General features: G+C 38.5%; 2 protein-coding genes across 2 annotated transcripts; both read left to right on the top strand.

Annotated features, from left to right (window-relative positions):
- Positions 1-1,414: 1,414 nt before the first annotated feature.
- Positions 1,415-6,069, top strand: LOC100498234 (interleukin-8-like). Its single transcript, XM_002942530.5, has 4 exons — positions 1,415-1,611; positions 2,969-3,104; positions 4,583-4,666; positions 5,465-6,069. The coding sequence occupies exons 1-4, from the start codon at positions 1,548-1,550 to the stop codon at positions 5,505-5,507; spliced, it is 327 nt and encodes a 108-aa protein (XP_002942576.1). The 5' UTR covers positions 1,415-1,547; the 3' UTR covers positions 5,508-6,069.
- A 15,576-nt stretch (positions 6,070-21,645) lies between these two features.
- Positions 21,646-23,645, top strand: LOC100498389 (interleukin-8). The gene is made up of 4 exons (XM_002942531.4): positions 21,646-21,797; positions 22,056-22,188; positions 22,470-22,553; positions 23,099-23,645. Exons 1-4 carry the CDS (start codon positions 21,731-21,733, stop codon positions 23,130-23,132), a joined length of 318 nt encoding a protein of 105 aa, XP_002942577.1. The 5' UTR covers positions 21,646-21,730; the 3' UTR covers positions 23,133-23,645.
- Positions 23,646-25,565: the final 1,920 nt, after the last annotated feature.

The following is a 25,565-nucleotide window of genomic DNA, read 5'->3' as shown; positions in this document are numbered from 1 at the left end:
TGTATTTTAATAAATTAATTATTTATGTTTTTTGCATACATATAATGTTAAAACATTTTCTATGTTTATTAACTAATTAGCAATAGTTATTAAGCTATGGTTGTGGTGGTAGGACCTTGCCAAAGTACTGCACAAGTACATTTAGAAGAGGGAGAAAGGAGGTTCTCTCCTGTGACTGCACGGTGAATTGATTGATAGAGCGGCTACTACTGCTTGTGCTAGGTGACAGCCCGCTTGGATTTCCTATAATCAAGACACTGCAGATTCAGGACCGGCAGGAGGGCTGCTGAACTTATCATGGCTGGACATGCAGCTCCTGCTGGTAGCAGAGTTTGGGGCCATCCTCTCTGTAGGTAGAGGCAACCTAATATTCAGTGGTGGATAAAATGACATGCTGATCTCAAATGGCAACTATGGAAGTGAAAGTCAAGTCTTCAATGAGGAACAGCAGAGCATAGTAGTCCTCTCTTAAGGAATTCTGGCTTTAGAATATTGCCTTGGGATACGCTGGCATGGTCCTATTTATTTAATAATAAGTGAATAAATGCTGTGGCCATTTTACTCCATTTCTGTCTCCTGGTGTTTCATTAAGGTATGTAAAAATGGGGGCTCAGTAGGCTGGCCCAAGGCAAAGGGTCAGTTGAGGAGTCTGCAGCAAAAAAGGGAAAGTTGTGCCTAGCCACTGCATTTTAAACCATCAGGCAGGGATGCAATGAGGTTGTGAACACAAATTACATATAGACAACAACAAGAGATTCTCTGCACTCACCCATTAACAATATATATCATTAAGACATTCTGTGCATTAAGCTATCAAGAAATGCCCTCCCCATTAAGCAAAACAGGGATTGTTGGTCCATACAGTATATTGCAATATACTTCAAGTTGGCCAACTACGTTAAAGTCATCCCCTCTGGCCAGTTCTATACTCACTTTTATCTGATTCATTAAGAATTATACTGCTTCAATATACATTTAACAAAGGGACTGAGTTTTACCTGAAACTTTCTTGCTTTCATGGTTGCCCTTTTATTGGCTCCACTGGTATCACCTGACTGTATCTTGAAAGGGTGAGAGCTACAACATGGAGCTGGCCACTGCTCCTGTATAAACTATAGGTAAAAAGGGAAACATTGAAAGCAAGTTTTAGTTGTAATTCACACATCAACAATCACCATGACTTGTGATGACAGATACAATCCTCAGCTGCCAGTTACTTACCCAGAAATGCAAAATGCAATGCACAAAATTAATTGGTTTTAAATAAATATCGGTTATATTTTTGCAAACAAAGCTTAAAAGCAGACACAAAGCCACATTTTAATGTTGCACAGATCAGGCCATATTGTGACAAACTGTTTTTAGATATTCTGCAATTTACTATTTTGTCTTTGGAAAAACATTACATCAGAATGACACGGCTTATTTTGTTATATAAATATGATTCCTTTTCCCAGAGAAAAACATAGCGCAATATTGGCAACTCCGTTCAGCAGTCTGGGGTGGATACTTGCCAAATCTTCTCAGATAATTTGTGATCAACCACAATGAGTGCTAAAATATTTGCTGCCACATTTGCTTTTTGCCTGCTTTATACTGCATTTTCTAAAGGTAAAGTATGACAGTTGTGCTAATGAGCGTGTTTGGTGTTTTTTTAAATACAGGAATGAAATCTATTATCAGGAATGTTTGTGACCTAGGTTTTTTTAGGGGTTTTTGAATCACCATACCTTAAAAGCTACTAAAACAAATTTAAACATTAATAAACCCAATAGGATTGTTTTGCCACCAGCATGGAAGCATGCAATTTAGTTGGGATTAAGTACAAGGTGCAATTTTATTAGAGAAAAAATAAAATGATTAAAAAAAATTTGATTTGTACAAAATGTAGTCTATGGGTGATGGCCTTCTGTAATCTTGAGAAATATGGATTACAGGTTTCAAGATAAGAGATCCCATGCCTCATACGATATATAAAGCATTTAGTTAAATTACGTTTTATTTTTTATTTGTTAATATTCCAGCAGAATTCTAGTGAGCTAAAATGAATAGTATAGCTACACTGCACCTGTTAGTCACAACATGACTATGTCCTGCCATGCAAAAGTATGATCAAAATTTTCCCCCCGATAAATTGCAGTAAATTCATATAACAAGGTTATATGCAGCCGATATTTGTCAACAAACACAAGACTTTGCATATATCAGCTTTGTGTAACTGCACCCAAATCGATTCAATGCTTTTAGGTGTAGGCACAAGTAGAGGATTTTTTTAAGCATATTGGCAGATTCCTGGCAAACGTTTTTCCCCTTATTGTGTATACACTAGGGGGCACATATATCAAAGTACGATTGAGTCCGAATACAAAAAAATGTGTATTTTTTCAAATTTTTAGAACTGCATATTTTCTGCACTTTTTTCGTTAATTTGCATGACTTTTTCGTACTTTGTGACAAAATTTACGCGACAAAATCATATTTGTCGCAACGAGTACGAAAGTTTCGGATTCATTCAAGCTTCGGTATCGTGACTTTCCTTGGGCCAGGTTGGAGCTGCAGAGTGCCATTGATTCCTATGGGTGGGAGGCTTCCAAAATCATGCACTGAAGGATCAAAGTCAGAAAGGTTTTCCTGCCGTTTCCGATCTTTCGGTGCCAAAATCATCCCCCAGTGATTGTAACCACTTACCTGATACCCGGGTCAGTGCTTCTGTTAGCAGCAACCTGCACCGGCCTGGGGTACCTGTGAGCAAAGAAAGAAGACAAGTGGATCACTTGTGCTCAGGTCCCCTGAGGTGGTGCAGTTTTCTGCTGATGGGCATCAGCCCGGAGTATCAGGTAAGTGATTATATTTAATGGAGGGTGCCTAACATTTAGCACCCCCCCAGTGATTTTACCTTTCCTTCTCCGTTAAGGGCAGTGGCATAGGACTGATTTTGGTTGGTTTGACGTATTGATGTAAATTTCAGGTGTGTATAAAATTAAAACTTCTGAAGGACTACGGTGTCAGTGCATACACACCCATTCTGCTTTCATCCCTCCGCGACTGTACAAAAGTGTGGAACTTATACCCAGTGGTCCCCACTGCAAAAATGTAGAAGTTATGTAAGTATGTACCATTTCATGGTAATTGCACAATACATGTTCCTTAGACATCTGCAAAAGTTATTTTTTCTTTCTTGTATAAATAGGATGGAATTGGTATTTATTTAAGGGTCTTAATTAAATATGTAAAGTTTTAAGGGATTCTTTCATGCACATATGTATGCATTTACACAATTACCTTTATACCTGAAAGATATTCAGCAGACCTGATAATAGTGAACATAAAAACAACACCCTTCAACAGGCAGTTGAATAGCAGTTTCAGTAGGTAAAAGCAATTTTTAGGCAGCGCTATTCCTCAATATAGTTAGCAAGTGTAACAAGTATATTCAGGAGCATAACATAAGGCTAATAAACAGTCTGCATGTAAGGATGTGAACAGGCTCCAGCGAAGTCCTCACTAATCTGCAGTTTTAGTTTATAGAACCAGAGTATCTGTCAAAAATCAAGGGGCCCTATATGTCTACCTTGCTATATCTGTAATTCACCTAACCCCATCTTAATCCACTCAGATTTTGCTACTTTTGTAGCAAGCCCCTTCTTTTCATGGCAGTCTGGGTCCCCTTCTTAACAGTACTGCTGTCTGTTTCCTCCAGATAATGGACCAGTATAGAATTTGTGACAGTCTAGTTTTCCTTAAAACTAGGTGCCTAACTGAATGATTTGCCTTCCTTTTCTTCCTCTTTGCTGCTCTCAAATAGGGGTTCACTGATCCCATCCCAAGTGCCTATTTTACCAAGTCTAATTTACCCTAGCAACCAGACTAGAAAATGAATAATGGGAAATAAATACAAAGATACTGTAGCTGCTGATATTCCAAACCGGAGAGCTGCTAAAAGAAGCTAAATAATTTACACAAAAAAATAAAAACTAATTGTAAATTGTCTTGGCGTATCCCTGTCTTTATCATACTAAAAGTCAAGTGAAAAGTGAACTACTCCTTTAATGTTACTGTATGGGCATCTTCCAGATTCGTGTGATAACCACACAAGCTGGGTTGGTACACTTTCTTTAGGATGCAGTTTAACTTCTCTTCTTGTCTATGTCATAAATATACATATATGGTGAACATAGAACTGGTTATAGGGTATGGCAGCAAAAGCATTTACCTTGGGCTACAAGCCTCAGAAGGCACCAATTAGCCAGAAAATAATTAGATAATCTAGGAAGTATACCAGGATGTATACCTGAAGGCTGTTGGGAAAATCTGGGAGGTGCAATTGCTGCTCTTTGATTTTTAGCTTTGATTGGGGCCACAGCCAGCATTGCCTGGGGCCCTGTGTTCTCTGTTTAAGAACCAGGAGGAAGTCCTAGTTTGTCTATGCTCTAACAATCCACAACACAAAGATCATTTCATATTTGCTTTAAATTCATGTTCACTTTTTTGTACTTTAATGTGTGCTAAAACACAGTAAATGATCTCTAGGGCAAAGAAGTACATTGGTCTATAAATATACTTAACTGTCTTTAATTTTTAGCATCACAATTACATCTGGCGAACGTGTGTGTGTGGATCCTTCTCAGCGCTGGGTGCAAAGAATTATCAACAGCATAATAGAAAGGTATAAATATTATCTACACTTAAGTGGCATTGCTAGTTACACATTCTCTCATTAGTAAATTCATTAAAATTATAAGAGATCATTTACAATTGGGAAGGCAGTGTGCAAAGTGATAAAACACCCTTAGTAGTCTATTCTTCTGCATTTTGACTTTGCTCTGGAATTCTAAATTGCTGCTGGAGCAAAGAGACCTGGGGTTACCCAGTTGAATACAGCACTGCCTGTGTTTAGCAACAATTTATTAAAGAGGGATGGGAGATATCCCACCCCCAGTGATTATAACTGCTGAACTTAAACTCCTGACCAGCAATCCTCTTTGCTGACTATCATCTGGGGTTTACTTCTTCCAGTGCCAAACCATCATTTCTGAACAGTCCATTGTCCTTTGCTACAGTCTTGGACTATGTACATATGCAGTATAGTAAAAATCCCAAGATTTACTGTAAAGTGCACACTCTTGGTCATGACAGCCATGTGGGACAGCTGGGACCCATTAGAAGATAACAACACTGGCGGAACTATACCCCAGGCCCCAGGGTTTAAGGTTAAGGTGTAATCACTGGGTGGTATCTAACATATATTCCTCTGAATGTTTTTTCATGCAGCTGTGTGAAAACAACTGATTGGTTACCATGGGTTACTAATCATTTAAAAATGTGCAGTTTACAACTTTACATCTGCTTTATTTCTTTTTTCAGGACATTTCATATTAATAAAATTAGTTAGCAAAAAGAGAGCTCTGTAATTCATTTTCTAGGCTGTATACATTAACTACACAAGGCATTTTTTTCCTTGCAGCAACAATAATAAGGAGCTGTTGACTCAAATAGAAGACTTCTAAGATGAGAAAAACTGTACCTTATATATTCATGGAAAGGTTGACCTACTTATTTTTCCTTCTTCTTGGGAATTATAATAAATGCTTCATTATTGTTATATGTTTTATATATATCTTAGGCTGACATTTACTATCACCATTCTTCACTGTTATTCAGTAACACACTATTGTACATTTTTAGAGGGTTTAACCTTCCAAAGGTGACCTCCTGAAGGTTCTTTGCCATGCCCTGAATTGCTCCAAACATGCCTAATTACATCCTTGCCATGTCCCCAGCTTTGCCACAACCTCGTATATAAGTCAATGAGACATACAAAACATTTACCAGAAGGCTTAAAAGCTATAGAATGAGAATGTTTAGGTTAGGTGTAAACACAAATGAAGATACAGAAGTTTAGTTAGATTAATTAACTTTTTATAAGGTTGAGGGCTAAGCCCCACTCAAAGATATTCTGCAATCTCTCTGAATTCTGTATTGTGCTAGGGCAGTGATCCCCAACCAGGGGCTCGCGAGCAACATGTTGCTCAATACCCCCTTTGAGGTTGCTCCCAGTAGCCTCAAATTAAGTGCCCATTTTTTAAATTTATGGTTTGGAGGCAAGTTTTGGAAGCACTGAAACATAGTTTTACTCCAAGCAAAGCTTCCTGCAGGCCAGCAGTCCACATGGGGCTACCATATAGCCAATGACATCCCTTATTTGGCATCCCCAAAGGACTTTTTTCATGCTTGTGTTTCTCACCAACACTTTTTACATCTGAGTGTGGCTCACGGGTAAAAAAGGTTGGGCATCCCTATGCTAGGGCATGTTTTTTTTTAACATTTTACACTCTCCCTCTGATAACTATATACCACTGTGGAAATCTCATGGCTCTCAATTCACGTGGGGTGAATGGAAGTTTTAGGGGCATATTTATCAATAGCTAAATGTTGCAACAAATATTCTATAAAACTGAAAAAAGGATTGTGACATTCCCTATGGCTGTCTGAATTCTATTTCACTCTGATAAATATGCACTATTGTATTTTTGTAGACTGCTCACAAAAGTCTAGACTGAGATTTAAAATAGACCCTGGTATTATAAGTACATAGAGGCCCAGACAGTACCCACTACAGACCCAATGAATATTGACCGTCCATGGCATCTTACAGCAGCACCTCTGGCATTTGCCAGAATCTACAGATGCCAGTCCAGGCTTGCACTCACAAATAGAACTAGAGTTGCCTTACATAAAGGTTGGTGAATATGGCAGAATTTAATCTTGGCTCAGGCTTGTCTGGATAATGCCTTCTTGGTATCCTATACAAGTGAACAGAGAGCAAGGAAATTGTTTTCACATTGTAATTAATATGCCCACAACATACTACAACTGAATCAGCTGAATAGATTTCCTCATCTTTACTACTTGGAGAACCCATAGCCACAATAGATATTACAGTAGTTAGCTCCACACAAACCTTATTTATTTAATGGATTGTACGCATTGTTGGTTGTGTTTGCCCAGTATATCTAGATTTCTACATACATTTCCTCACAAGCGAATAGGAAAGGGAAGCAGTATTCCAGCTAGCATTACTAGAATAAAAAGCACATTTCATTTTTAATATTTGTTTGTGTGTTTTGGTGGTTTAAATAAAAATCTATATACTTCTGATTATATTCTGTTTATAAATAAATGTTTTTAACAAAATATCTTCTATTTTTTTCTTCCTTCTATTAAATGCACACTTTCTAGTAAGGTAATTGAATTTCTACTCCTTATACTAAATTTAATGCAATGTTTAGCCTGTTCCACTATTATAATGAATGTTTTCTCCAAGTCTTAAGGGAATTTATGACCTAAATGCAGTTTGTCTGATATACAGTATGGTTAACTGGCCCTGCTAAAACTAACCATAGTGTGTATGCAATAGTGTATGTGACTCCTGTTGACGTATAACATTAATACAGCTTTGAAAAATATGTCAGCACTATATAAACATTAAGGATAACATGAGAACATGAGAAATACTGTGCACCATTAAGTGTGACTGGATCTAAAAAAATAACTTCATTTATTGACCTTCCTCTTTGGCCATTGTAAAAAATTAACTTTGATCAATCTACTGCAGGTAGAATACTGAAAGCAGATGTGGCTGCTAGTGGTTTTAGTGCTTTGAGAAAAATGTGGCTAGTGGTAATAACTGAGCTCCATATTTGAACAAAATAGGGAAAGAAAACTTTTTATTACTTTTTCTGTTGCTCAGGGGTCTAGGTTTTGTGCCCATTACACCACGTTATGCATCTTTGTCTGTTGGGCTTGGACACTAATGATTTCACAACAGCAGTAATGCTATAAAGTCTTACTTTGTGAATCTTGTGTTTTTTCAGACTGGACCGCTGAGGTTATGCCTATTAACTGCTTGTCAGTTATTGGTACAGTAGGTTTAATAATAATAAAGATGGAGGCAAATAAAAAACACTTCACACCTGACTGTTCCATGCAACACTGAGACCAAGTGAAATACAGCTTTTTCAACAGAAATGGTCATTGTCTTAAACTGGTAATAGTAGAGGTTCTTTGAAAATTGCGAACATCGCTAATTGAAAACAGATTCATTTTGCTATGGTTTGGAATTTTGGGTATGAATGTTTCCCACATAATAGAGGCCATGCTAAAAATGGAACTAAAATCCACTGCAATATAGCAGATAACTTTGAACCTAAATGTGAACGTTTGCATGTCTATTTTGGCATGATTAAGAAAACTTGTTTTATTTACTTTATCCAGTCTAAACAGGAACTCCTTTATCTTACCATTGACAAGATAATGCTATTTTCTAAAGGGTCATTTAAGTTCAGTGTCTTAATTACTTGTTTAATATCATATATGTATAACTAAATGCAGCATGCAGTGATAGACTCCCTGAGAAACAAATCTTTGTTATTTTGTGGCCCATGTTGCAGGATTTATTAAAAAACAATGCTAAACTGTTTCCCTCTGGCGAATTGGTGTGCTGTAACTGTAAGGGTGAAGACACATGGAGCTAATAGTAGCAGCTACTTTTTCATGGCTACTAAATTCCAGAAAATACTCTGCCAAAGACAATACTGTGAATTGCCTCTCCTAAAAGACATGTAGAGACAATTATCAGTAAATGGGCAGCATTGTTTATTTTAGTACCCATACGCCAAGTAGCTGGTACTAGTACTGTAGCTCCATGTGTCTTCACCCTAAAGCAGCAGAAACGTAGACATACCCTGAAATAATTTCTGGTTGGCTTGACTCTTTTCTGATATAACCATCTACCTGATGCTTCAGTTAAGAGAGGCAATAGACTAGATACCAGTTTACTTCTTAAATTTAAATCACTGGCAGAATATGCCCTTTAAATCCCCATAGAAGAAACTTTTTAAACCCTAAATATTAAATATTTATTTCTAGTGAATTTTTCAACCTCAAAAAGGACTAATTCTGATCAAGCAGCACTTTCCTCCCTTGCTCATATGGAAAATAATATGAGGAAGAACTCTCTGCTGCACATCTCTGCACTCTGTACAGTTTATTAATATCCTGACAAGGGAACTCCTCAATTGCCCTTCGCTTTCAACCATCCCTCTGTGCAGTCAAAAGAGAGAAGCTCCTTTCTCCCTCTTCTAAAATTTTGTGTGCTGTACTCTGGCAAGGTCCTACCGCCAGAACGAGCCCTTCAGTTCGGTTTGTCCCCCACCATAACTTTATAACTATGTTATCAAACATTTCTTTTTGTATCGCACATACTGCACCACAGGATGGAATAAAATTGGCCATTAGCTCTATGGTAATATATATATATTTTTTTAAATGTCATATGCATGCAAAACATAAATACTTTCCTTTATTGAAATACCTTTAAATAATCTATGACAGTGTGCAATTACCAACATGGCCAGCTATGGATGTATATTTTTTGGACACGTTACAGCAAGGCAAAACTTCTCACTAAGATGCCTTGCCAGCCCAAATAGTTCTCAGCTAGACGACTTGATGAGCACAAAAACCAAAACCACAGGATCATTCTATTGGCCAAGAGACTTGCCTAAAAATTTGTAGCTCAGAGGGTAAGATCAACCGACCACTACCGAGCTGCTCCCATAGCTGCCTGTCCTCTCTGTGGAGAACTCCATCCAGCCATACATGCCTGGCTCAGAGGGTAAGGTCAACTGACCACTTTGCCATGCTGCTCACATAGCTGCCCATCCACTCTGTGGAGACCTCCCTCCAGCTGTACATGCCTAGCTCAGAGGGTAAGGTCATCCAATCACTTTGCCATACTGGTCAAGTAGCCGCCCATCCATACTGTGAAGACCCAGCTCAGAGACCCCAGCTCTGAGGGTAAGGCCAACCAACCACTCCACCATGCTGCTTCCTTAGCAGCCCTTCCATGCATGTGGAGACCCAGCTCAGAGACCCCAGCTCCGAGGGTAAGGCCAAACTGCTCCTGTCGCTGCTCCCATACACTCTACCCCAGCTCTGAGGGTAAGGCCAACCACTCCACCATGCTGCTTCCGTAGCAGCCCTTCCACGTTGTGGATGCCCAGCTTCGAGGGTAAGGCAAAACTGCTCCTGTCGCTGCTCCCGTACATCAAGCACCTGCCCATCAAGCACCTGCCTCGCTACCAGTCGGCTGCATCCCAGCTAAGCTACAATGAGCAGGGTCGGACTGGGCCGCCGGGACACCGGGAAAAATCCCGGTGGGCCCCAGCCCTAGTGGGCCCCAGCGGCCCAGTCCGACCTTTGCCGGCGCTCCCCCTACTGACTGTTCCTCCCCGACGCGTTCAATTTATACGCGCTCGGGGAGGACGTCAGGCGGGGGCCCTGCGGGGGGGTTAGGGGGGCCCCTGGGGGGACGTGGCTGGGGCACCTGCAGGGCCCCTGGGGCGGGAGCCCCGGTGGGCCCTGCACCCCCCAGTCCGACCCTGCTTACCCATCAGTATCTGGACACCTACTAGACGTACTAATTATACTATATGTAGGTTCTGTTCACAGTAGCAGCGGATTGTCCTCTGAGCAAGACCTGAAATCTGTGACTCAATAAATAACAGGTAAGAATCCTACTAAAGGCTGCTAAATCAAGAACTATATCTACAGAAATACCATGCAATCTACAGACTTATTAAACCAAAGCCTGGGAAAGTTACTGTATTCAGGCTTTGCCCTATTCCTGACTAAGCTCCTCTCTGTAAACTCAAACTACTGCTCTCTGTGTACTCTGATGAGTTGCAGTAGCAGCAGCTCAGGCTCACAGCCTGGATTTCTATATATAATAGATAGGATGCCTTTTTGGACCCCTGCTGTAAGGGGAAATGACGATTGAGCAGCCTGCCCAAATACTTCTACCCCCAATGCTAGCAGTATAATTAGGAGTAAATGTGTATATACTGCAACAAATAACATTATGTAAAAGAGAGAGGTCTGCACATGGTCCATGATACACTCACAGGGGCACCTGTACTGTAATCCCCTCCTCACTCTCTCTCTCTATATATATAAATTATATATATAGATATATATATATACAAATATATATGTATGAAACCACAGTTGAACTACTTCTGCCCTAGGTACACAGCCTCAATGACAATGTATAGCCTCTACATGGGATAACAGGGCAGCTGGAATGTTGTCCAAATAACTAGATGGCCATCTGGCACGTTGTGCATGGGTTAATAATATATAGATAGATGACATCCACAACTGGATAAGACCCAGTAAAATTAGAGGTCAAACTCTGACAGCAGGCTGCTAAATCAAATGACTATATCTATAGAACTACTGTGCAATACATAGGGGCTGATTTACTAAGACACGATTTCGAATCCGAATTGGAAAAATTCCGATTGGAAACGAACATTTTGCGACTTTTTCGTATTTTTTGCGATTTTTTTCGGCGTCTTTACGATTTTTGCGTAAAAACGCGAGTTTTTCGGCGTCTTTACAATTTTTGCGTAAAAACGCGAGTTTTTCGGCGTCTTTACGAAAGTTGCGCAAAGTCGCGATTTTTTCGTAGCGTTAACACTTGCGCGCAAAGTCGCGCCTTTTTCGTAGCGTTATAACTTAAAAGGCGCGACGTTTCACGCAAGTTTTAACGCTACGAAAAAATCGCGACTTTGCGCAACTTTCGTAAAGACGCCGAAAAACTCGCGTTTTTACGCAAAAAGCGTAAAGACGCCGAAAAACTCGCGTTTTTACGCAAAAATCGTGAAGACGCCGAAAAAAATCGCAAAATTACCGATTCGGCCCGTTCGTGGGTTAGTAAATGTGCCCCATAGTGTTAGTAAAGCAAAGCCCAGGAAAGTTACTGAATTCAGGCTTTGCCCTATTACCAACTGAGCCCCCCTCCAACTACATCTCTCTGTATACTCCAACTACAGATCTCTCTGTATACTCCAACTACAGCTCTCTCTGTATACTCCAACTACAGCTCTCTCTGTATACTCCAACTACAGCTCTCTCTGTATACTCCAACTATAACTCTCTGTATACTCCAATTACAGCTCTCTGTATACTCCAACTACAGCTCTCTGTATACTCCAACTACAGCTCTCTGTATACTCCAACTACAGCTCTCTGTATACTCCAACTACAGCTCTCTGTATACTCCAACTATAGCTCTCTGTATACTCCAATAACAGCTCTCTGTATACTCCAACTACAACATCACAGGAAGGATCAAACCTGGATTCCTATATAATAGAGAGGGTACATTTTTGGCCCCAGGCTGACTTCCACGCTGCCTGAGTGATTACTGTGAGATTAACTGCTGTAAGACTGTTAATATACAGCAAGAGCCTAACAAACCCCCTGCCCAAATAGATCTACCCCCAAAGCCAGCAGTATAGTGAGGAGTTAGTGTGTATATACTGCAGCTAATAACATTATATTACAGAGAGAGCTCTGACTCATGTTTCTACCTGTTCAGAAGATAGGAAGTGAACTGCTTCTCTCGTGACATCACATCCCTATCCTTCTCCACCCCCCGGCCCAGCTTTCCCCCTCCTTAACTTACTGCTTCTCACCCAATCACAGCTGCATCTGATTTTTTCCAATCTTTAAACATAAACCAGTGTAATCTGGCTGCTGGTCATTCGGATCCCTTGTCATGCAGCCCCTGGGTTTATCGCTTCAGGGCTTCCTTCCTTGTCTTATGCAAGGGTGTTGTCTTAAGCTTTAGTTATTGGTATTTTGCTTTAGCAGTCACTGAATTTTACACAGTTTGTTATTCGCAAAAATCTCTAAATCCTTTTCAATCAAATAAGGACCATTTAGTTTAGTGTATAGTTCACATTTAGGTTATTTCTACTAAGATGCAACACTACTAAATATCACTATTGAAGTTATGATTAATTGCAGACCACAAAACACTTTTACATTACCTTTAGGAAACAAAAGTTTTACCCAAAGTTTTGACCGCAATCATTTTAAAATATAGAAAATCTTAAAATGCAAGGCACCCACTTTAGAATATAAGACTAGCCCTTTACAAAGATTCCTAAATATATTCATTCCTGCAAAGAATTACTATAATAACAAAAGTTTTCTAATTTCTTATATAAAGAAATATAAACAGTGGTTTAACAAATCCAAGAGCAGTAACCCATTGCAACCAATCAGCAGGAAGCATTTACTAGTCACCCTTTTAAAGTAAAAATTTTATTGGTTGCTATGGGTTACTGCTCCTGGGCAAACTTAGTGCCTTTTAGTACACAATGAGAATTGGGTAATAAAAACATTGCTATTAAAAGAAATAAAGGTCAACTAATATGTGTCATAACTGTCACAGTGACTTGAACTTTCTATGCTAGACACTTACTCAACACTTAAATATGCCTACTACACTATCACAGTATCATTAAGAAAATACATAGATATATGTTTAAAAGAATATCAGGGGTTAGGTGATTTCCAATAAATGGGAAAGAGTAAAACAAGCACTGATGCTCTGTAATGTACTAGCTGCCACAGTGTAGTTTTAATTTCTGCTTCTTATTGTATTATTGTATGTGAGTTTATCCTGCTTGTATTAATCATGTCCGGAGTAACCAGGGGAACTTTTCAGTTTCTATAGCTTTTATCGCATTTAATTGAGCTTGCAATAGCTCATGTATTTACATTGTATTTGTAAATATGTGGCTCAATCAAGGAAGGGGCAAATCTGTGCCAACAAAACTTAAAAGTCTATTCAGAATCAGATCATTAGTTATTTGTTGTCAGCTTCATTTACAAGAAAAAATAATCCCTGAAAACAAAGAACTTTCTTTGCTGTATTTTATACTTCCTTCTAAAAAGTATGTAAGCCTTCCATAGATTTGCACACTTAGATCCTCAAAATAAGCCAGTCAGAATCATTTCTATCTGTACTATATCAACCATATTGCTAGTACAGGTATCGGACCCCTTATCCGGAAACCCGTTATCCAGAAAGTTCCGAATTACAGAAAGCCTGTCTCCCATAGACTCCATTATAAGCAAATAATTCAGAATTTTAAAACTGATTTTTTTTTTCTATGTAGAAATAAAACCGTACCTTGTAATGGATCCCAATTAAGATATAAATAATCCTTATTGGATGCAAAACAATCCTATTGGGTTTAATTAATGTTTTATTGATTTTTTAGTAGACTTAAGGTATTGAGATCCAAATAAAGGAAAGACCCCTTATCCGGAATACCCTTGGTCCCGAGCATTCTGGATAATGGGTCCTATACCTGTATCTAAATTAAGGAGACTATAAATGAATTCTCTATATTTCTACAATGCAATCTAAATGTAAAGGTGGAATCCTATTGCACACATACTGTAGAGGCTTAATTCTAGAATATCTGCTTGGCCATGGTAAGCTGGAGAAGTTTTGTTTGATCAATGCTGCTTTAGCAATTCATTCTTCATGCGGACTACAGCGGACAAAATGCTTTAAATCTGGACACTGTGTTGATGGGAACTGGAGTTCAGCAAATTTGTGTCGAGAAAAACTGTTTTATGTGCTTTTACATTGCAAAATATTCGTCAATAAAATTCCCAGAAACTATGTTTAAGCATATGTGAAATTTTATTTTAAAGGAGAAGGAAAGCCTAAGTCACTTGGGGGTGCCAAAATGTTAGGCACCCCCAAGTAACTTGAATTGCTCACCTTGTACCCCGGGTTGGTGCCCCTGTTAAGAGAGAACCGCACCAGCCTGGGGTACCTGTAGTGAACGATTCCTTTTTCCGTGTTGGCACGCTTGCGCATTAGAGTGAAAAGCTGAACTTTAATAACAAAGTCGGCTTTTCATTCTAATGCGCATGCGCCGGGCCAGGGATTTCGCCGCAAAAGAAATGCGGAAGAAGGAAGCGCTCGCTACAGCTACCCCATGCTGGTGCAGTTTTCTCCTAACAGGGGCACCAGCTCGGGGTACACGGTAAGCGATTAAAGTCACTTGGGGGTGCCTAACATTTTTCCACCCCCAAGTGACTTTCCTTCTCCTTTAAGTGAGCAGAAAATTGTCTATGGCAGTAAAGGTTTAGTACTTATGGGTGATATTTTAATTCAGAGTGGTGGCCTTAAATAGATGTGTTAAGAATGGATAGGAGAAAGAAGTAGGACTATCTTGGTGCAGGTGGCTTTGGTTCTCCATTGGTGCAGGTATGTAAATGTATAAAGGGAAGATGGTTAACCATGTTGGGGCTTCTGCACTCTCATTAAGGAGGGTAGATAGTGCCAAAATCAAGAATAGGAAACGCTCTAGTGAAAAGAAAGACTTGAGGAAGGATCAAACCTCAGAGGAAAGAGGGACCTTATCAACAAGGAGTAAATAGTTTTAATGTAGAGCATATACATGTAATCACTCTAAGAGATTAATAAAGCAGGCAAATTATGTAAAACAACCTTAAATTCAACAAGGGGTGAAGATATTTAGCATGGCTGGCGTGTTTACCACTTTATTGACCTAAGCTTTTATACTCAGGGTGATAGAGAATTCTTTGGAGTTTATAAGACCCCTCTCCGTCTTATAAAATGAGGATAAAACCCCAGAGTGAGCTCTGCTTTAAGCTATAATAAAGTAGTTATCAATGGCATTGGAATACTTTGCATCTACCATGCTTATTTAAAAAATAAACTTTTTTTGTTGTTATTATTATTATGTGGATGAAATAGCTTGCATGGGACAGGTGCATAAAAAGTCCTTTGTAACTACTATCTACTAAAGTGTGCCAGTAAATTGATTTACAGATGTTTTTATTTTTAAAAGTTAAATTTACCCTAGATATTTTTGAGGCTATGTCTTTACATTCTGTTTCAACAATATTTTAGGTATTTTTGTTTATGAAATACTTTTTTTTAGTTGCAAATGCCTTTGACCCCTTTTATCAAAAGGTCAAACACCCTGATGTGTTCCAAGTCTTGGGATGGTTAAATATAATTTTCATTAAAAATAACAAAAAGGAAATCCAATCTGGAAACTGCATTTTTTTGCTCAATGTATGTTATAAATGAAGCCATTCTAAGGAGGTGTGTTTGATGTAAAGGCCTTGCTATTCTCCTTCTTTAAAACTGCAACTGTAAATATTATGTGGTTGTCTGAGTCAATAACCCCTGCAAAAATCAGAAATGAAATGCATTTGTTGCGTGACTTTTTTTGTTGTGGCTGTGCCTATTTTGATGCGCCCACGTCCAATTTTGAAGCAACCGCGCCCATTTTTGCCGTGACCGCACCCAATTTGACGTGTGACAAATTTTCACAGAAGTTTGGCAAAACAGTTCGCAAAAGGCAAAATGTGGAAATTTGCTGCGAATCCATGCCTGGTGAAAAAATTTGCTCATTACTACTTATATGTAGTTTTCTTCAAAACAGAAAGTGAATATATGAATACAGGTGGAGCATATTGTAGTTGAAGAGCAAACATTAGCTTTATTGTTTAAATTAAATACTATCAACAAGAGCAGCAATGGAGCTGCATCATATCGTGCCTGTTGCTCTAGTTATTCTGTTTTCTCTATTCTAATTGTACTGCTACTACACATGGGAAATCCAGCCACAACAACCTGTCTGGTGATTCAGTCCTCCAAACTATTCAACTAACTAATATTTTGTATTATGCATTCGTAGGGGCACAGTAGGCTAAGTTGCCTTCCTTTTTTTAACCACAAACACTTGGGTCCTCTTCACAGCTGAGCTATGGTAATAGGGAAAATTGGATTTGTTTAATAAACATAAAAACATGGGCATGTTTGGTCCAGTGGTCATATGAAAAGACAATAATCCCCACACGCCTGTCAGCTGACTCATGCTGTGGGTAAATATGTAGTTGATCTAGCCTGGGTATTTTCCGTGCTCACAATACTCATTTTGTTGTTTAATTATGTGGTAGTGATAAGCAAGTTTGGAATTTCCCAACCCAAATCTGCCCTTCCCTGCCCAGGCCAACATTTTCCAGAATTCTAAAACCTGCATCTACCCTGCTCCATCTGATATTATAAAATCTCATCACTTTTCTATGCGGCTTTTTGGGAGATATTTTGGGAGATCTCACAACAATAAGGAATGCCTCAATATGACAATGCTTATTTTTTTCCATTTGTTTGTACAATGATAACATATGAGCTTTGTGCAATTGTCATTTTAACATAAGGCATGTTAGGTGTATAAGTGTTATAAGCAGTTCCATCTGCTTCCAAGTAATGCAGACTCATTATTATTATTATTTATATAGCGCCATCAATTTACGCAGCACTTTTATTTTAGGGTTTATATTGAAAGTTCATAAGCATGCTTTGAAATACACAGGTCACTGCTACAACAGGTCATTGGGCTGTGCTTTATCATTGATGCTATTTTTATGTAGGGACCCATGGGGTTAATGTGCCCCTATGGCTTTGGGCCCTGCCTTTCCTTTTCTCCTTGTCACTAGGCAGGGATGAATGAGTCTATTTGGTATTTGCATGTGCCTTGTTGTTGGCCCAGGGCTGGACCATGCCCTGCCACACTTTGGTATGGTGCTGGGAAGGGGGTGGTTCTTTCTTCTTGGACTGTAGCATATGACCTAAGTGGATGTCTCCAGGAAGCCTGGGATCCACAAGGCCCAGAAGGATAGGCCCTAAGGGGACAAGCACCATTACTGAAATTGGAGGAGCATGGACTCCGTGAACAAGGTAAAGGAAGAACAGGTTAATTACTACCAGAGCACTTTCTAGGAAAGTGAGACAGTCAGTTTGTAATAAGAAAGAGCAGCTTTCTAGCTCCACCCAGAAGAGGAGAGTAAAGGAGTAGTCTCATAACAGGCTTACTTGCCTTAGCTTAGAGACACAGAAGTGCCAGGGACTACGCCAGTCTTAAACCTGCCCTAACTCTACAAGAGGGGAATAAACTGGTGGACTTACTTCCTGTCACTCTGTTGGTCATCTTTACCCTGCCCAAACTCTATATGAGAGGGATAAACCCGGTGGACTTCAACTGCATAATCTGCTTTAACATCAATTGTACAGGTATTGGACCCCTTATCCGGCATCCCAATATCCGGCACGCTCCAAAAACCGGCATTCTGGGGGGCCCACTCCAAAATCCGGCATCTGGTCTCTCAAAAAAAAAGATCCAGCAATCTGCTCCAAAATCCGGACATTTAATCCTTTAATGAGTTAAGCCATCGCACGTTCAGTAACCTTTTAACATATGAACAAGCAGAGAACTTTTACCGATGTTAAACTCCCCCAGTTTCTTGTGGTATGCGCTGACTTCCAGTTTCCCTCTGCCACAAGAAGCTGTCTTCCTAGCTGTGTGTTGGAGCTGCAGGTCAAGGGTTACAGCCTCCTGCTCGCTCGCCTGTAAGATGCTTTTAATTTACTGTTCGTTGACTGACTTTTGGTCTCTGCTTCTCCCCCCTGATAATTTAAGTGTGTGAGCCAGCCTTACACAACATAGCTTCAATCAAGCTAAGGGCTTGCAGGGATGGAGGCATGTAGGTGCAAATGACCCTGGTTATGCACTGAAAACTGAAACACCCCCACTTACCATGTTTTTCCCTGTTGTTAAACATACCCATTTATATTGGTGCAGAAATGGCAGCAGTACCATCCATGTTAATTATTCTTACGTCAAAATGTTTAGTTTCTCAATGTGTTTTTGGTGGCACTGAAAAATTTAGGATATTCTGAAACTACTCTGCAATCACTATGCCCAAACCCCTGGCCATTTGCAATAGGAGTGTTGCAGAAGGGGCTATACATTATACAAATAAAAGCTGTTGTTGTCAAAATACTGTGTTTTTTTCCCAACCTTTAAACAAACTGGTAAAAATGCTCCGAATTACAGAAAAACCCATTCCGGATAAGGGATCCTATACCTGTGTCTTTTTTCAACCCAACTTACTATGTTACTATGTTACTATGTTACCTGTATTTCTGAAATCCTGTCATACCTCCTCAAGAGTGAGTATTGATTTACCCTGCATTACCATCATTTGTCTTGCAAGTGCTCCTGGCGTCCATCTAATCATTCATTTAAGCTTTGCACCTATACAGTGGCAGTAGGAGGTGTAGTTATACAACAGCCTCCATAAACACCTTCCATATAGAGAAGGCCCATCCTGGTGAAACTGAGTCGCATGTACCCCATGCTCTATTCTAGCAGGACAATTTGACTTATACAGCCAAATAGGGCTTACATTTATTTACTTATTTTTAAATGTAGCAAATTGTTGTGGCCTGTGAACATGACAGTAAGGCATGATTCTTTATGAGACACACCATGGCACAGGCTGCTATACAGTGTTAGTCAGGAAATGCAGTTACAGCCTGCCAAACATTGTTGATGATCCAGCAATTAAATTTTTCTTTGTGAAATCTCATTTCATTTAGACAAAAGACTCAAAGATTATTCTCTGTGCAGTTAAAAGGGGTCATTCACCTTTCAGTTAACCTTTAGTATGTCATAGAATGGCCAGCTTTTCAATTGGTCTTCATTGTTTTTTTACAGTTTTTAAATTATTTGCTTTTGTTCTGTAGTGCTACAATTTTATTGTTACTTTTATTACTTTTGTTTCTGTTTAGGCCCTCTCCTATAAATATATCAGTATCTCATCCAAACCAACGCCTCGCCACTATGGTAATTTGGACCCTAGCAACCAGATAACTGCTGAAATTCCAAACTGGAGAATTAATGAACAAAAAGTGAAATAATTACAATACCACAAATAATAAAACATAAAAACCAGTTGCAAATTATCTCAGAATATTAACTTTTACAATGATGTAGAGAGTAACTCAAAGGTGAACAACCCCTTTAAAAATATTTCCAAAACCAGATTTGCACTGTAAAGGCATTACCATATGTTCTGGTGCTTTACAGAAAATACATGATTTCAATGGTTTAACTGGTTACAGGCTGAAAAGCACTAAATGAAGCTGATTATATTTGAATGTGTCTATCATATAGTGCATAGATACAGTACATAGTTACATAGTTACATAGGGTTGAAAAAAGACTCACATACATAAACTATATATACAACCACTAATACTAACTGTAGATATTAGTATCACAATAGCCTTGGATACTATGCTTGTTCCAGAACTCATCCAGGCCCCTCTTAAAGGCATTAACAGAATCTGCCATTACAACATCACTAGGAAGGGCATTCCACAACCTCACTGCCCTCACCGTGAAAAACCACCTACGCTGCTTCATATTGGAAGCTCCGTTAGATAGGCAAACATTTCTGCAGCAACATGTTGCACCCCCTTCACCAGGCAAATCCTCTTGAACACAAATGGAGAATTACTGTAACAAATACAAACAAATCATTAGGGTTGAGGAGACTGCCTCATACAGATATTAATAAACAAAAGGAATTCTGGGAATTAATTCCAAAGGTCTCCAAGAAAATCCTATTTACATGGGTTTATCCTATTGGCTAAATCTCACCCACTGGGTTTTTAAAGCAGAAGCCAGGATAATAGCTGATCAGATTACCAACTAAAGACCAGTTCTGTAATGTGATTTTCTTGGAGTCCTTTGAAATCATTCCCAGAATTCTGTTTGTTTATTTGTTTCTGTATGAGCCAGTCTCCTCAACCCTAATGATTTGTTTGTAAATCCACATGTGTGGCTCTACCTAAGCTAATCAGAAAACCCTACACTACACTTATGAGCCCCAAGATGGGCGAAATTGGTCTCTAGTTGGGAATCTGATCAGCTATTATCCTGGCTTCTGCTTTAAAAACCCAGTGGGTGAGCTTTAGTTTAAAGGATAAACCCATATAAATGGGATTTTCTTTGAGTCCTTTTGAAACCGGCCTGTAGTTGGGAATCTGATCAGCTACTATACTGACTTCTGCTTTAAAAACCCAGTAGGTGAGCTTTAGCATATAGGCTAAACCCAAATAAATGGGATTTTCTTGTAGTCCTTTGGAATTCATTTCCACAATTTCTTTTATTTGTAACAAAAACAGAAAACCAGTTCAAAATAATATTTCCCCAATCTGGTAAAAAATATCATATATAAAAACATTAAACTCCATATGTAATAAAAAGGTAGTAAGTTTACCCAGTAGCAGTAACCCACAGCAACCAATAAGATGTTTGATTTTAAACAGGTGACAAGTAAATGCTACTTGCTAATTGGGATAACTTAGTGCCTTTTATTAAATAACCCCCTCAGTATATAAAGTTCTGTGAAGATACAGTATAAAATGTCCATAAATACATAAATGTTACCCTGGGGCCAAAGCTCACCCACATCATTTCAAACCTACGGGAAAAATATTATACACTGTGCTGAAATAATCCCTCATTAATATAGCCCATTATTTATAAAAGTTAAACCATTTCCTGTTTGTTCTAATAGAAATTCTATGTTATTGCTATGGTACTATGCCATTGGTCAAAAAACAAACAAAAGACGCATTATCTATGGTGCTAGCAGGCTGGTACTTGACCCTCATTGCTGACAATTATGATCTACAGCAGGTAAATGACTAAAATTGCCATTATTTTTAGTGAAATATGCATGTTATAATAACGGTAAGTCTATCCTGCACACGTCAAGATTATGACTCACATATACTTTTTGGACTGGAGCCTGGTGGGTCTTACAGAATGTAGAAATTCTTGTTGCGTAACTCAGGCAGAAGGTGGTATAAAAAGGCATGGGTGCTTAAACTACCAGCAGAGCTTCCCTGGCAGCTGAGTACAGCACGAAAGAGGGACGCAGCAGAATCGGAACTAGCATTACCATGGAAACCAAGAGAACTCTTCTGGCAATCATGGCTCTCTGCCTGTTGTGCGCTGCAGTAACTGAAAGTAAGTGTATATTTTTACTTAGTTGTTTAACTTTCCATAGCCAGCATGAAATATGATATTTTGAGAATCTTATTTTGCCATTTATTTTCATGGATACATTTAACTCTTTCACATAGCTGAATTAACTCAGTCACATAATGTATGTATCCTTTACCTAACAATGTTTTAAGGCATAGATTGGTGGATAGGTAATTTTTTTTTCTATTCTTATACAATACGTTATATCTTTTATCAAAAACTATTGTGCTTTACTTATAGGTATGTCGCTAACAAGGATTCAAGAACTAAGGTGTCTGTGCATAAAGACAGAAAGCAAGCCCATCCATCCCAAGCACATAAAGAATATTGAGGTGATCCCTAATGGGCCACATTGCAAAAATGTGGAAGTCATGTGAGTATATTTTGCCATTAAACATACAGTACTTATATTAAACTTAACTGTTATTTTATTTATTTGTTATGTTATTGTTATTTTATGAGCTTTATTCCTTTTAAAATAGAAGCTGCCTGGAATTGTAATTTCTTTAAAAAAATCATGAGAATAAATAAACTGACTTTTTATTTGCCCAGAAGCAAGGTGAAAAATAAGTTTAATTACTGGACAGTATCCAGAAATAATTATTAGAATAATCTGGAAATAAAAAAAATACTCAAATATTTTTCTTCTAACAGTGTAACTTTGACAAATATGGAAGAAGTGTGCTTGGAACCATCAGCCCCATGGGTTAAGAAAATCATTGACAAAATTCTAGCTAGGTAAGAAGCATCATTGTCATTGTATAAATGAAGAAGCCCTAGCATATGTAGTCACTTATATGTACACACCTACACACAGGAAGGCAGTATTTGGGCCATAAGTATAATGAACTGCTAAAGGGAAAATTCTCTTGACAGCATTGTGGTTGCTAGGGGCATTTACAATAGGAACTAGATAGCATCTTCATCTAATTTAAGTTTTTAATGCAATACTCTCATATACAGATACATCATCAACATGTATCCATCACCTATTGTTAATTACCATTTAGTACATGGAGTTATAGTTCTAATAGGAATAGTCATCCATCATACTATGGCTGATCTCATATTTCTTTCCTTCAACTATTATCAGAGGGGAATAGTCAGTAGACTGAATGAAAATGTTTAGTACCGTAGGTAGGGACTGAGATAGATTAGAAGTTACCTTATATTCCCTATATTTTGTTGCCTACCTATCTTTAGTACATTTTATACAAATATAAAAGACAATTTAAACAAAAATAACATATACTAAAATATAATATGATTCTATGTTTTTACAGCTCCAAGGTCCCAGAACCTACTCCTGTTGCTTAATCAGATGCTTATTTGGGAAGTTAATCAATGTGTTCCAGAGCCCAGAACATTCTTTCTGTTATATAATGTGAACAGCCTCCTATCAATGGTATCTTATATGTAAGGAAAACCTGTTAACACCTGTTAAATCACTAGAAGGAAACCACCATCTTAAATCTCCTGTGCATTAAAATTCCCAAAACTTAGATTATTCTCTAGAGCATTTCTAAGGTTTGATAAATGACTGGCATGGACAGAGGGCTTAATAATAATCACTGGATTGCAACTTTCAGGCCTTGCACACAGAAATGCTTTGAAACCAATCAGTATTAAATCTAGTTTCATGGGAATTTTTTTATATTGTGAGTTCTAAAGGAATATTTTTTTCTAATATATATTGAAATGAATCCCAAGAATATAAGTTATTTTGCATATTTATGTATTTATTTGTAATATTTGTTTAAATGTATTTTTCACAATATGTATTTTTGATTGTGTGACCTTTTATTAAATACATTTTATTATTACCTATTACAATGTTGTAAAGATTTTGTTACATAATGACTAGTTATTTGGAGACTAAGGAAAATACATTACAAATATAATTCTTTATTACTATTTTTTTAAACTAAGAGCGACACAACATTTCTGCAGTCACAAAACACACACGATCTTCATGATCAAACATTTGTGGGAAAAAAATCCTGTTTGAAAAAAAAGTATCAACCCCTTTGTATTGTACAGAAAAGCAGGACTTCTAACCTACCCTTTAAAAGAGCTGTAACACCCCAAAATTTAAATGGTTTTGTGTGCATTTAAATACAGGTATGGGACCTGTTATCCAGGATACTCAGGACCTGGGGTTTTCCAGATAAGGAATCTTTAGGCCCAAATTTGTAGCAAGGCCACAAAGGCCCAAGCCTTAGGCGGCAGGGCTTTAGGGGCGCATGCTGCCAGCTTCCGTAATTTGGATCTTCACACCTTAAGTCTACTATAAAATAATTTATTGAAATATCTCTTTATTGGTTTTCCGATAGGGGAAACAGAAGAGAAAGAGGGAAATACAATGATAGGGTGAACAGAATTTGCAATAAGTACAGTCGTGGTACAAGATTCTAACGGTTCCTGAGCAAGGAAAGAGTTAGAAGGGGATAGATAGTGTGTTAGTAAGGGCAGAGAGGAAACCTTCGGGGAGCATTCCGACTTTGTTTGCTGAAGTATGGTCCAACTACTAAGCACCTTTTTAAGAGTCCTCTAGGTCTCTAGGTTTGCGTCTGGGGTAACGCCTCAACATAGTTCAAGTATTTGTGCTCGTCTCCAAGCCATCCATAGTGCTGTGTTATGGGCTTTTCAGGTCATATATATTTGGGCTTCTCTTAGGACCTGAGTTAGGGTGGGAGAAAAAGACAGTGGTTTAAGATAAAAGCTTCACCTTCTTCCATATTTGGGGGCAATACGTGGAGAAGAGCCATTGTGGCGGTGATCTCAACTTGTAGGTTGCCATAAGGGTTGTATGCTGGGGCAGTCACAGAAAGTATGAATTAGTGTTTTGACTGTCCCACATTGTCTCTAGCAGAGTGGGGATGCCCCTGGATGTGTGTGGGCGTGTCTGTGCGTTGTACCATTTCACAAAGATCTTAGAGTATTGCTCTAGTTGGTTGCCGCATCTGCTGACTCTCCGTATCTCCTGAAACACTTTTCCCCAGTCTGAGAGGTCTAGCTGGAACTGGAGCTTCCTTTCCCAGTATTGCATATGTGTACTTTTGGGATCAGGGCTGTTGGTTAGGAGCAGCTTATAAAGCACTGAGATTGTATCTTTTGCATGAGAGTCTTTTAAGCATAAGGCCTCCAGCCATGTCATCTCTGCTTGTGGGAATTTGATTATTGTGGTCAGGTAGTATCTGATTTGTAAATATTTGTAGTGTTCAGTGGGGTGTATAGAATAGGTTTTAACCAAATTGTCAAATGTACGTATTTGGGCTTTTGTTATGAGTGTGTTGACTGTTCCAGGAGCATAAGGATAGGTAGAGGATGTCTTGTTGTAATGGCTCCAGGGGATGTAGGGGGGAGAACCCAAAGGTATAAAAAATAATTGAAACATTAAAAAAAACCCAATAGGATTGTTTTGCCTCCAATAAGGATTAATTATACAGTATATTATTTTGGATCAAATACAAGGTACTCATACAAGGTAGCTATATGGACAGACATATAGGGGGCACATTCATGAAAACACGAGTTCAAATACCAAATGGGATATAGGACACACATTTCCATAGAAAATGTCAGTTAATCTCTGCAAAATATCATTATTATTATCACATTAATTTATAAAGTGCATATTTCTGTAGCACTGAACATAAGGGTACTTAATACAACAAATATAACAAATTGATTAGGCAATGATGGCCTGTCCATTGAGGGCTTGCAAACTATAGGGTGTGGATATTTAAT

This window comes from Xenopus tropicalis, chromosome 1 (genome assembly GCF_000004195.4).
Source record: "Xenopus tropicalis strain Nigerian chromosome 1, UCB_Xtro_10.0, whole genome shotgun sequence".
Taxonomy (NCBI): Eukaryota; Metazoa; Chordata; class Amphibia; order Anura; family Pipidae; genus Xenopus; species Xenopus tropicalis.
This window is presented reverse-complemented; position numbering and strand designations above follow the sequence as displayed.